The sequence below is a fragment of the Sardina pilchardus genome, chromosome 7, assembly GCF_963854185.1.
Source record: "Sardina pilchardus chromosome 7, fSarPil1.1, whole genome shotgun sequence".
NCBI lineage: Eukaryota > Metazoa > Chordata > Actinopteri > Clupeiformes > Clupeidae > Sardina > Sardina pilchardus.
Genome location: NC_085000.1, coordinates 13,312,629 through 13,326,754, shown reverse-complemented (window position 1 = coordinate 13,326,754; position 14,126 = coordinate 13,312,629). Strand labels below are relative to the sequence as shown.

General features: G+C 48.5%; 1 protein-coding gene across 2 annotated transcripts in view; it reads left to right on the top strand.

The window, feature by feature from the left end:
• kdm5bb (lysine demethylase 5Bb) overlaps positions 1 to 14,126 on the top strand; it is a 38,524-nt gene that overhangs the window by 11,450 nt on the left and 12,948 nt on the right. The window contains exons 4-13 of one of the 2 annotated variants that reach the window (XM_062540790.1): positions 266 to 436; positions 1,465 to 1,521; positions 4,049 to 4,228; positions 5,418 to 5,511; positions 5,775 to 5,893; positions 8,166 to 8,324; positions 9,288 to 9,407; positions 10,097 to 10,255; positions 10,967 to 11,148; positions 12,212 to 12,374. In XM_062540790.1, the coding sequence (XP_062396774.1) occupies positions 266 to 436; positions 1,465 to 1,521; positions 4,049 to 4,228; positions 5,418 to 5,511; positions 5,775 to 5,893; positions 8,166 to 8,324; positions 9,288 to 9,407; positions 10,097 to 10,255; positions 10,967 to 11,148; positions 12,212 to 12,374 (1,404 nt within the window). The remainder of the gene's footprint in view (positions 1 to 265; positions 437 to 1,464; positions 1,522 to 4,048; positions 4,229 to 5,417; positions 5,512 to 5,774; positions 5,894 to 8,165; positions 8,325 to 9,287; positions 9,408 to 10,096; positions 10,256 to 10,966; positions 11,149 to 12,211; positions 12,375 to 14,126) is intronic. The other variant, XM_062540791.1, reaches the window with a different exon arrangement.

The window sequence follows — 14,126 nt, the reverse complement described above, 5'->3', positions numbered from 1 at the left end:
GATCAACACTCACACTAACACAAACAACACTCACACTAACACAAACAACACTAACACAAGCAACACTCACACTAATACAAGCAACACTAACACAAGCAACACTCACACTAGCTCAAGCAACACTCAACACTAATTCAAGCAGCAGTGCTAGTGTGCAGTCTCAACAGGTTTGGCAGTAATAGTGTAGCGTGCTAGTGTACAGTCTCAACAGGTTTGGCAATAATAATGTTTGGTCCCCCTTTGGTCCCTCCAATCCCCGGTGCAGCTGGTGGCGGACGAGGGCGGCTTTGACATCGTGTGCCGGGACCGGCACTGGACCAAGATCGCCCTGCGCATGGGCTTCGCTCCCGGGAAGGCCGTGGGCTCCCATCTGAGGGCCCACTACGAGCGCATCCTCTACCCCTACAACCTCTTCCAGTCCGGGGCCAACCTACTGGTGAGCACAGAGGAGAGATGGAGAGGGAAGGAGGGAGGGAGGGATGGAGGGAGGGAGGAAAGAAGAGGGGGAGTAAGATAGACAGAGGTGGAGGGATAAAGGGAGGGGGGGGGCATCCTCTACCCATACAGCCTCTTCCAGTCCGGGGCCAACCTACTGAGGGCATAGAGGAGGGAGGGAGGAGAGGAGAGGAGGGATGGAGGGAGGGAGGGAGGAGAGGAGGGATGGAGAGAGGGAGGGAGAGAGGGGGATAGAGGGAGAGAGGAGGGAGGGAGAGAGAGAGGGGGATAGAGGGAGGGGGCAGTTATTTTCTGGCAGGGGAGAAGGGATAGGAAAGGGAGGGAGAGATGAAATTAGGAAGGGATAGAGGGATGGGGGATAGAGGGATAAGTCTGTTGAAGGAAAAGCGGGAGGGAGGGGAGGGAAAGAGAAAGAGAGACACGGAGGGAGAAATGAGTAGGAATGATGGCGCTTAGCTGTGTGTGTGTGTGTGTGTTCATGTCCGAGCCCTTGGCTCAGTGCTAATACTGCATGACGCTGTGGTGTACAAGCGCTAGCAGGCCTGCTCATGCACGCCCAAAGCTTTAAATGTGATTATACACACAAGCTGTGTGTGTGTGACTGTGTGTGTGTGTGTGTGTGTCTGTCTGTCTGTGTGTATATATGTGTACAGCCGCTAGAGTGTGTGCTGCGCTTCAGGCGCTAGATGCTACATGATGTCATTAAAGTGTGTGTTTTGTGTTCATATATTTATTGGGCATCTTATGTAATGTGCTACACAGACTTGTAGCCTCTGCACCCTAAAAGGATTCAATTATAGCACAGCATGATTACTAGCTGTGTGTCTGGGTGTGTGTGTGTGTGTGTGTGTGTGTGTGTGTGTGTGTGCGCAAGCCTAACGTAAGATGGAGGCACGGGCCTGAAAGAGGAGCCTAGGCTGCTGATTGGTCGAATGTCGGTGACCTCTCCCTGCCGAGGTCACCGAAAATTGTTGAGTAACTGTGCTGGCTCTCTCTCTCTCGCCCCAGGCCCCAGAGTTCGCATCCAAACTGATGCGATTCACAGCCGACTTCGAGCTGGAAAAGGTACGTGTGTGTCTCCCCTAGGCTACGCTAACACCAGCCCTACTAACACGATGCGCTACGCTACGTTATGCTACATTATGCTACGCTACGTTGCGCTACGCTATGCTGCGCTAAGGAAGCAGCAGGCACGCAGTGCTGAGGCACTCTGGGAGTTGAACGCTGCAGCTGAGGGGGAGTAAACAGGAAATAGAATAACAACAACAAACAGATAGATACTCTGTTGAGTTGAGGACGGGTAGAGTTTCTGGTTCTTTGTTCCCTCCTTTTCTGTGGATGGCGAAAGAGCTCCGTTGCTCTTGTTGTGTAAAGCAGTATGTGTTTATTTGTGTTTATTTGTTTATGGTGCATGTGGGAGGGGCGGCAACATCCCTGTGATTGACATCTGCTGTCCCAAATCTTTCTCTGTTTTCTGTCTGTCTTTTTTCTCTCATTTTCTCTCTTTCTTTCACACACACACACACACACACACACACACACACACCCTCTCTCTCCTCCCTGTCCTCTAGTTCTCCGCTGACTCCCTTATTATTTTCATCCTCTCTTTTTCTTCTGCCCCTCCCTCCATTTCTCCATCATCATCATCATCTCTCTCTCTCTCTCTCTCTCTCTCTCTCTCTCTCCCTCTCTCTCTCTCCTGCCCCTCCTCCCTCTATGCTGTCACTATGTTTAGAGGAGTTCATGTGCAATTCAGGTTTCTCCACTGTGTGTGTGTGTGTGTGTGTGTGTGTGTGTGTGTGTGTGTGTGTGTCTCTGTCAGGTCCCTTTCTCCCTGTACTTGTGTGTGTGCCAGGTTGCTTTCTCTCTGCACTTGTGTGTGTGTGTGTTGGCTCAGCAGAGGTTAAGCTCTCTAAGCCAGCATCTGCTGACAGTCTGTTCTCTCTAACCTGTCCTTCACTAGGGACTGGACCTGTAGGCTAGAGCCTGCATCCAACCTAACCTGACACTCGTACACACACACACACACACACACACACACACACACACACACACACACACACACACACACACACACACACACACACACACACACACACACAAACACAGACACACACGGACAGGCCGACACACACACATTTTTTTAGTTGTATACACACTGTGGCTCTGTTATGAAACAGAAAACAGCTGCAAAATGAGCTTAGCACTCTAGAATCTTTGCTATACACAACGGCATGACGATAGCAAAAGCCGGAAAGTTAAACTAAACTAGCCCTCCGAAGCCCATTGTTGGCTACGGAATATCGTGAATAGCGAATAAAGCCCGGCGCCCACCAGAAGCGGCGTTCAGCGGTGTTCGGCGGTCTGGGCTTGCCGCGCAGGATTTTAGAATAGTTTTCTATCTCTGCGCGGCTGCTGCGCGGCAGACGTTTCCAGTGGCCGTTGCTCCATTGAAAACAATGTAATTCTAATTTATTTCGTGGCGCGGCGCGTACGCTTCTGGTGGGCGTTAGGCTTAAGTTTCGAACCGCACTTACAGCCCCACTCCCCAGTTAGATATCTTTAAAGGCCGCAGTTTTTACCGTTTCGAACAGAGGCCAAATTTAAATAGTCTTTTGTTAGACCAGTGTTAGCCTCTCACTGACTCCGCCTCCACACTTACACACACATCCACACATTAGAGGTTTCATCAACTACTTAAGTACTAAAATAAGTTAAGTACTAAAAAGCTTGCAACAAGTGTGCAGCAAGTACTAAAAATGACCTTGTTGCACAGTGACGTACTAGAGTACAGTAAGAATGCCATAGAGGATGCGGTTTAGGGTGAGATGGGGGGCTAAGGATCAGCATTCTCCCTGGTTCTCCCTGGTTCTCCCTGGTTCTCCCTGGTTCCCCCTGTCTCCAAGACTACGTAGACCCTCAAAAAAACATCTCAATCGTAATAATTGACCGCAGCGTGAGCTGTTGACTACATAGACACTGGTGAATTCTTGTGAATGAACAGTAACACTCATGGATTTGGCTGATGTCTTTATAAGAAGTGACCCAGTTACTCTTCCAAAGGCCAGTCTCCCCAGGGCTCCTTGGGGTTAATTGCCTTGCGCAAGGATGCGGCGGTGACAGCCAGGAACTGAGCCCTTATCTCTCTGGCTGCTGCCTCCTTGCTCCTTAGCTCCTGCGCTACCACCGCCCTGGTTAGCCTTCTGGGGATAAAGCCTGTGTCTGTGGCACAGTGTGTGTGTGTGTGTGTGTGTGTGTGTGTGTGTGTACCTGATAGGGATGTGTGTGTGTGTACCTGATGGGGATATATGTGTGTGTGTGTGTGTGTGTGTACCTGATGGGGATATATGTGTGTGTGTGTGTGTGTACCTGATGGGGATATATGTGTGTGTGTGTGTGTGTGTACCTGATGGGGATATATGTGTGTGTGTATACCTGATGGGGATATATGTGTGTGTGTGTGTGTACCTGATGGGGATATATGTGTGTGTGTGTGTGTGTGTACCTGATGGGGATATATGTGTGTGTGTATACCTGATGGGGAAATATGTGTGTGTGTGTGTATAACTGATGGGTTGTGTGTGTCCTCCAGTGTGTGCAGAAGCCCTCGATGCCCCCTGACCTGGACGAGAAGGAGCCCAAGCTGCTCGACGGGCCTCAGAGGATGGGCGGAACCCTGCCACTGCCTGACTCCTCCCCCCCAGCCCGCCGCGCCAAGCGCATGGACCAGGGCAACCCCGCCTCCTCCCCCGACGACCTGCCAATCAAACCGGTACGCCACGGCCCACCGGAGCGCTGATGTGTGTGTGTGTGTGTAGGTGTGTGTGTGTGTGGGTGTGTGTGTGTGTGTGAGGGGGTGTGTGTGTGTGGTGGTGGCATGAGGACCGTGATCTGATCATTTCATTAAAGTGTACATTTGAACTACCACTTGAGTCTTTAGATCATCCAATGAAACCATCCAACTTGAGTTCACAGTGTGTGTGTGCGTGTGTGTGTGTGTGCATGTCTGAGTTCTCTTTTTGTGTGTGTGTGTGTGTGTGTGTGTGTTTGCACATGCACAGGTCTTCACTCTGTGTGTGTGTGTGTGTGTGTGTGTGTGTGTTTGCACGTGCACAGGTCTTCACTCTGTGTGTGTGTGTGTGTGTGTGTGTGAGATAACAGGCGTTCAGTTATTGTCCGTTAGGAAACAGTTATGGTAATTTCAGTGGCTATGCAACAGCAGCATGTGATTGAGCTGATCTGGTCAGAGTGCTCAGTCACACACACACACACACACACAGACACACACACACGCACAGTCTTCCTCTTTCCTCTGGAGACTGAGGCATTCTCACCACTCAAAACTAACTGTTCCTGCATGTGTGAGTGTGTGTATGTGTGTGTACGTGTGTGTGTGTGTGTGTGTGTGTTGAGTGGGAGGGACTTGAATTGACATGTTTATGTGGTAATAGTGTAATGCATTAATATTTTACACGCTCTGAAAGGGTTGAGAGGCCCCCATCCTGTGTGTGTGTGTGTGTGTGTAAGAGAGTGTGCGCATGCCAAATTATGGCTACCTACAGATACATTGGGCCATGACAGGAAGTTTGAATGTAGACCACTCAGCGTGAATGATGGAAACTGTGTGTGTGTGCACGTGTGTGTGTGTGTGTGTGTGTGTGTGTGTGTGTGTGTGTGTGTGTGTGTGTGTGTGTGTCTTGCCCTTGAAAGCTCTGTGTGTGTGTTTATGTGTGTGCGTGTGGTGTGTGTGTGTGTGTGTATGTGTATGTGTATGTAAGGCTCTAGCAAAATTCTGCTCAATTTCTATGATAAATGGCAGTCGCCACATATGGAGAAAGCGTTGTTTTTTGTACCCATGAACTGAGACCAGAGGCATAGGCCTCTGTGTGTGTGTGTGTGTGTGTGTGTGTGTGTGTGTGTGTGTGCGCGTGTGATGTAATTGAATTCTTTGTTTGTTGCAGTCGGGGTGTGTGAAGACGGAACCGGGCGAGGTGTGTGAGAACCGACCCAATCTCAGGAGACGCATGGGCTCACTGGTGGCCAAGCCTGAACCAGGTTAGACACACACTCTCTCTCTACTATATACACACACACACACACACACACACACACACACACACACACACAGATTTATACAGCACACAAGCATGGGCACACTGGTGGCTAAACCTAAACTGGGTTTGACACACATATGCACACGGAATGCACATACGATGACTCCTGTGTTGACCTCCTGTTTGATGTGTGTGTGTGTGTGTGTGTGTGTGTGTGTGTGTGTGTGTGTGTGTGTGTGTGTGTGTGTGTGTGTGTGCGCGCAGTAGAGAGAGAGGCCCCCATCCTGGTGAAACCGGAGCCTCTGGAGCCCAAACTCATCAGCGACTCATCACTGGACAAGAGCAAGGGGCGCTACCGCAAACCCCCACCCATACTCAGTGTGGTGAGTACACACACACACACACACACACACACACACACACGCAGCTACCGCAAACCCCCACCCATACTCAGCGTGGTGAGTACACACACACACACACACACACACACACACACACACACGCAGCTACCGCAAACCCCCACCCATACTCAGCGTGGTGAGTACACACACACACACACACACACACACACACACACACACACACACACACACACACACACACACACACACACACACACGCAGCTACCGCAAACCCCCACCCATACTCAGCGTGGTGAGTACACACGCACGCGCGCACGCGCACACACACACACACACACACACACACACATATACACACACACACACACACACACACAGTTACCACAAACTTTGTCTCATACATGTGGTGGGTCCATACACACACACATAGGCTTGTACACACATAGAAACATACACCTACTTTCACACACAGTCGATCCCACATCTTACACTTACATACATAAGTCATACACACACACACACACATACACTCGGCCTACACACACACACACACACACACACATACGCACATACCACACACAAGTGTGATGTGTTCGAACACATGTGGATGCCATGAAAGGTTCCCTTTGTGTCGTTTATGTGTGTGTGTGGGGTCCTGCCTCGTGTCTCAGAGGGCTGCCCCAGTGGTGCCTGACCAGAATAGAGCTCTCTCTCTGGCGAGCCTCTCAGAGGCTCCCAACATCATCCTCGCTCTCGCCTGCCATTCAGCGTTGCTATGGCAACGGCCCCTCGGAGGATGTGATGTGTGGGTTGCGCTCTGTAAAAGAGTCGGAGCCCAAACACACACACACACACACACACACCCAGCGAGGTGGGTGAAACCCACAATCTGCTAATCTAGACACACACACACACACACACACACACACACACACACACACACACACACACACACACACACACACACACACACACACACACACACACACACACACACACACAGACACACACACAGACACACACACAGTTTACACTTAGTCAGAAGAGCAGAGACACACACATAACTCACACACACACACACACACACACACACACACACACACTCAGAGGAGCCGCAGGGTGTGTGTGTGCTGGAGTGCAGGCAGGGTTGTTCCACATGTGAAGTGTGTAGGCAGGTCAGTGGTTTTCAGGAGGTTTTGCAGTGTGCCTTGAGTCTGCACCTGTGTTCTTGTGTGTGTGTGTGTGTGTGTGTGTACGTGTGTGTGTGTGTGTTTGTGTGTGTTCACGTTAGAATCTGCTAGTAAACTATGAGCCATGTGTGTTCTGCTACCAAATGTGTTTGGGTTTATTGACTGATGTTCTATTGCTGAATCATGCGTGTTCAGTCATGCGTGTGTGTGTGTGTGTGTGTGTGTGTGTGTGTGTGTGTGTGTGTAAATGAGAGTGTAATTTGAGCAGTCTGGCACCCTGATCCACTGACCCAATTCTCACTTTAGAATGTCAGTGCTATACACACACACACACACACACACACACACACACACACACACACACACACACACACACACACACACACACACACACACATTTTTTTTATTTTAAAACATAGTGCAAAAAAACAGTTACACTAGGTATTTAAATCAATACCATAATACACTCTATCAACTACATCCTTACCCACTACATTATCACACAACAACAAAACAAAAACAAACACACAACCACACACAACATAGCCCCACAGCAGGTTCCCCCTCTCCCCCTCTCCCCCAACACACACCATAATACGCAATGTCTAAGGTCAATTATTATTACAACTTATTTTCTACTGATCCCCATTTTTAATATATGTCAGGAAACTACCCCACATAGCAAAGAACTTTGACACTGAATCTCTCACTTTAGCGAGCATTAGTTCGTAAGAGGCTGGCCTTAGAGACGTGAGTGTAGTTATCACATGAGTGTGTGTGGCCTTAGAGACGTGAGTGTAGTTATCACATGAGTGTGTGTGGCCTTACAGACGTTAGTGTAGTTATCACATGAGTGTGTGTGGCCTTAGAGACGTTAGTGTAGTTATCTAATGAGTGTGTTTGGCCTTACAGACGTTAGTGTAGTTATCTAATGAGTGTGTGTTGCCTCAGAGACATTAGTGTAGTTATCACATGAGTTTTTGGCCTTGTTTCTGAGTTAAGGGGTGAAGTTTGGGGATATGTATAGTGTACTTGTCACATTTTTAATCATAATTGTGTGTGTGTTTGTGTGTGTGTGTGTGTGTGTGTGTGTGTGTCTGCAGGTGGACCTCTACGTGTGTCTGGTGTGTGGCAGTGGGACCGAGGAGGACAAGCTGTTGCTATGCGACGGTTGCGATGACAGCTATCACACCTTCTGCCTGATCCCGCCCCTCAATGATGTCCCCAAAGGAGACTGGAGGTGTCCCAAGTGTCTGGCACAGGTGTGTGTGTGTGTGTGTGTTGTGAAAATGCCCCATGTGGCTGTTATGGACTGTGTGTGTGTCTGAGACTTTGTTAGTGTTGTGTGTCTATGTGTGATAGTGTGAAGATGCCCCAAGTGAGTGTGTGCTTCTGTCTGGCTAAGTGTGTGTGTGTGTGTGTGTGTGTCTGGTTTGTCTCTTGTGAGGGCCCCTGGGCCCCAGCACACCATCTGCTGTCTGCTTCACCTCAGACTTGGGCTGGGCTTGGGAAGTGTGTGTGTGTGTGTGTGTGTGTGTGTGTGTGTGTGTGTTTCTCAAGTTGCGTTTGTGTATTTTCATTGTTTACCTCCGCCAAGGAGGTATATGTTTTCATCGGGGACCGGCATTTGTCTGTCTGTTTGTTTGTCTGTCTGTTTGTCTGTTTGTTAGCAAGATAACTCAAAAAGTGATGGATGGATTTCGATGAGATTTTCAGGGAAGGTCAGACATGACCCAAGGAAAAAGCAATTACATTTTGGGACTGATCCGTAATTCTGTCGGGATTCCAGAGGCATTTATGTATTTAGCTTGGTGGTGTAATGGCATGGTATGGCCACGTGGTGGCGATCTGAAATGTATGACAACCTAGAAAGAACAATGCAGGCGGAGGTAGCTGCGCTCTCGGACTGCTTTTCTAGTTTCTTTCTGTAATGTGTGGTTTTTCTGATCTTTAATTTTGTTTTTCTGCCTGTAATAGTTCTGTCCATGCGTTTGCGGTGTGTATGTGTGTGTTTACATGACTGTATGTTTACGTGTTTGTATTTTATGCGTCTGTGTGTGTGTGTTGACGTGTGTGTGTGTTTACCAGTGTGTATATTTATAGTGTGTGTGTGTGTGTTTACACGTGTGTGTTTACGTGTGTGTGTGTATGTGTGTATTTACATGTGTGTATGTTAACGTGTGTGTATATTAACGCGTGTGTGTGTGTGTGTGTGTGTGTTGCAGGAGTGTGGTAAGCCCCAGGAGGCGTTTGGCTTTGAGCAGGCCCGCAGGGATTACTCCCTCAGAGCCTTCGGTCAGATGGCCGACAACTTCAAATCAGATTACTTCAATATGCCCGTCCATGTAAGTAACCACACACACACACACACACACACACACACACACACACACACATAAACACACACACATACACACACAAGGCATTTTAGGTTCTATAACTTCAGATGAGTCAGAAGTGACCCATGATTCCCTGGATCTAAATCACAGAGTTGAATATATATATATTTTTAAATTCATCCTCAAACAGTATCTTATTCACAGACAGTGTGTTCATAGCACTACCATATTTTCCGGAGTATAAGTCGCACCGGAGTATAAGTCGCACCAGTCAAAAAATGCCTAACGAAGAGGAAAATGCCATATATAAGTCACACCTGACTATAAGTCGTATTCGTTCAGAAATGTATTCACAAAATCCAAGACCAAGAACAGACAGAGGCTGTAACTAGACACAGAGGCCAAAAAGATTAATATTAATGATGAGAAGGGGTGAATGGTAGCTGCAGACAGCTGTAGACAGTAATGTTTACTCCTCTTTCATTTTGGAATTTCAAAAACATGTTAAATTTCATATATAAGTCGCACCTGACTATAAGTCGCAGGGCCAGCCAAACTATGAAAAAAAGTGTGACTTATAGTCCGGAAATTACGGTAGTTTTGCAAATCTCTTTAAAAGGTTTGTGTGTTTCTGTTTCTGTGTGTGTGTGTGTGTGTGTGTGTGTGTGTGTGTGTGTGTGTGTGTGTGTGTATAGATGGTTCCTACGGAGCTGGTGGAGAAGGAGTTCTGGCGTCTGTCCAGCACTATTGAGGAGGATGTGACGGTGGAGTACGGCGCGGACATCGCCTCTAAGGACTTCGGCAGCGGCTTCCCCATACGCAACGGACGCTTCAAGGTCGCTCCCGCAGACGAGGTCAGACCATCAGCTGCCCCCCTCACTCTGCCCTCACACACACACACACACACACACACACTCACACACACACACACACACACCACTCAGTGTCCAGCAGCTGCTCACTCCTCACTCCACACACACACACACACACACACACACACTCACTCAGTATGTGCAACAGCTGCTCGTTGCCAGCCGCATGCACGGATGCGCACACACACACACGTGCGCGCGCATACACATATTGTCTGTATGTCCAGCAGCTGTCTGTTTCCCCAGTCACAGCTGACACACACCTGTAGACCTCGGTGCAGTCAAGGCCCCTACAGACTAGATCACTCCTCACAGCTCACCTGAAGCTCCTGAAGACCAGGCTAGATCACCTGAAGGAGGATCGGGCTCACACACGCTCAGCAGATCTCACCAGAAGACTAGACCAGATCACTCTCGGCAGATCTCACTAGAAGACTAGACTAGATCACTCTCGGCAGATCTCACTAGAAGACTAGACTAGATCACTCTCGGCAGATCTCACCAGAAGACTAGACTAGATCACTCACAAACACACACACACACACACACACGCACACACACGCTCAAAAACACACAGATGCTAGTTGAACCCACTCAGAGAGAGTAAGACTTGTGTGTAAGTAGCGTGCTCATGCCGTGTGTGTGTGTGTGTGTGTGTGTGTGTGTGTGTGTGTGTGTGTGTTGCGTGTGCAGAAGTACCTGAGCTGCGGCTGGAACCTGAACAACATGGCGATGATGAGCCCGTCGGTGCTGACCCACGTGACGGCCGACATCTGTGGCATGACGCTGCCCTGGCTCTACGTGGGCATGTGCTTCAGCTCCTTCTGCTGGCACATAGAGGACCACTGGAGCTACTCCATCAACTACCTGCACTGGTACTGATATACACACACACACACACACACACACACACACACACACACACACACACACACACACACACACACACACACACACACACACACACACACACACACACACACACACACACACACACATATGTGGCTGTACGTGGGCATGTGCTTCAGCTCCTTCTGCTGGCACATAGAGGACCACTGGAGCTACTCCATCAACTACCTGCACTGGTACACACACACACACACACACACACACACACACACACACACACACACACACACACACACACACATATGTGGCTGTACGTGGGCATGTGCTTCAGCTCCTTCTGCTGGCACATAGAGGACCACTGGACTGCACCTACCTGCACTGGTACTGATATACACACACACACACACACACACACACACACACACACACACACATAGAGGACCACTGGAGCTACTCCATCAACTACCTGCACTGGTACTGATATACACACACACACACACACACACACACACATAGAGGACCACTGGAGCTACTCCATCAACTACCTGCACTGGTACACACACACACACACACACACACACACACACATAGAGGACCACTGGAGCTACTCCATCAACTACCTGCACTGGTACACACACACACACACACACACACACACACACATAGAGGACCACTGGAGCTACTCCATCAACTACCTGCACTGGTACACACACACACGCACACACACACATAGAGGACCACTGGAGCTACTCCATCACTGTACTGGTACATACACACACAAACACACACACTAGCTTCATCACCTACCCAAACTAGTACGACACACACACATACACACACTGTAATAACGCATCAACACGGGTACTTAGTGAACCCACACACACTTCACCCACTACAGTATAACATGCACACACACAACATATACACTGCTCTCCCTTTTCGTAACACCATGTGATCACTTATCTGGTAAGGGTCTGTGCCATCTTTTACATACTTTTCCATGTGTGTGTTCCCTGTGTGTGTGCGTGTGTGCGTGTGTGTGTGTGTGTGTGTGTTCCCTGTGTGTGTGTGTGTGTGTGTGTGTGTTAGGGGGGAGCCCAAGACGTGGTATGGGGCCCCAGGCTATGCGGCGGAGCAGCTGGAGGCGGTGATGAGGAAGTTGGCCCCCGAGCTCTTCGAGTCGCAGCCAGACCTGCTGCACCAGCTGGTCACCATCATGAACCCCAACACACTGATGAGCCACGGAGTACCGGTACGGACGCGCACACACACACACACACACACACACACACACACACACACACACACACATATAGACTTGCATACACATACACACAGACACAGACAGACCTGCTGCACCAACTGCATCATGAACCTCAAGCACATGTGTGTACACACACACACACACACACACTCAGACGTGCATACGGACAGACATTTTAACTACTTTATTTATGTCCGCAATTCATAATAAATGTACAAAAGGACATAAATGTTACAGATGCAGAACATTGCTAAGGCATGATCCACCAATGTGAGCATGATGACAATTCAAACAGCAGATTTTATGGATACACACAACACCTTCTTCTCCATATATGGCGACTCCCAATAATGGAGGATATTGAGCAGTATTTGGCAATTTGCTTTGCCCTTGCTTTTGTAAAGCCAACTATCCTGAGACCCCTAATGACAAGCCTATGCACGTGGCCCAGGCTCCCAAAGATGAGCACCAGATATTGACACTTGTAGCCAAGGCTAGTTATTGTCTGTACAAGAGGGTGATATTTTACTAGCTTTGTTAAGTAAGGCTCCTCTAGACAAGAATCAAAACAGCAGCCTACTTCCAGGATGAACACATCCCTATTGTACTCATCAATGATTACAATATCAGGCCTGGTGGCACTTAACTCAGAGAACACAGACATTTCTCTGGAACACTTGGAAAACATTTGTTGTTTAACAACACAATTTACATGTATTGACACATGTGGCGAGAATAACGATGGTAACTTCTCAGATATAATGTCCACAATCCTGTCATGCCTGGATATGTAAAGACCTTTGTAAAAAAGACAGCCATTTAATATGTGTGACATGGATTCTATGACTTGCTCTTGTCCATGATGCATACACAATGGTGAGTGGGAACGAGGATACCAGATTGACAGGTTTAACCTTGTTGGGTATACCTGAAGCCTGGCTTTGACTGTGAAAATGAGTATGTCTTCATCAATAGATGAATTGTGAAAAATTGTGTGTGAGATGGAGTGATCAGCAAAGGGGATACATGCAAGCTTTCCTTGGAGTTTTAATCCTCTCCAATGTCTCTGACGCTGCTGGTGTTTGATTGACAGCAGAGACGCACGGCTGTTTCCAGGTGGAACTGAATAGCGCAGACCGTCTTGCAGTACTGTTGCAGTCACAGTGATGTTTTCGTCCTTAATCATCACTTCATACGGTGTAACATGTGTGGTATCGACTCCAGACCACTGCAAGTCAACACCAGTCCAATTGCAGAGATCGTTGAGATCAGGCCAGTCCGATCTGACCCCAAAACCGGCGGCATGAGTGTCAAGTTTGCCATTCGCTTTCTTACGGAATCCTAGAAAGCTGGGTTCCGGTTCTCGGGCGAGGGGGACTTTGCGCTTCCCAAGGTCGAGAAAAAGGGAGGCACGGGCCATCTCTCTTACGGTGCTATCGTCACTGTTTAGCATGCTTAGTAAGTGTGACAGTCTAGTGGCGATGTAAGTCCACTCGAAGTCTGGAACTCCTAGGCCCCCCTCACGTCTGCTGTGATGAATGACATCGCGGGTTGTGTGACTGTTCAGACCGAGCCATCCTCTCACTGTCTTAACAGTTGTGTTGTTTAAGTCCTTCAGAACTTTTCTTGAAATATGCACATTCGAGAAGAAGTGTTGCACTTTTGATAGAGCTATCTGTCTGATAGCATCTATTTTCATTAACAGTGGCAAAGGGGATGCGTCAATTTTTTGCAACCTTG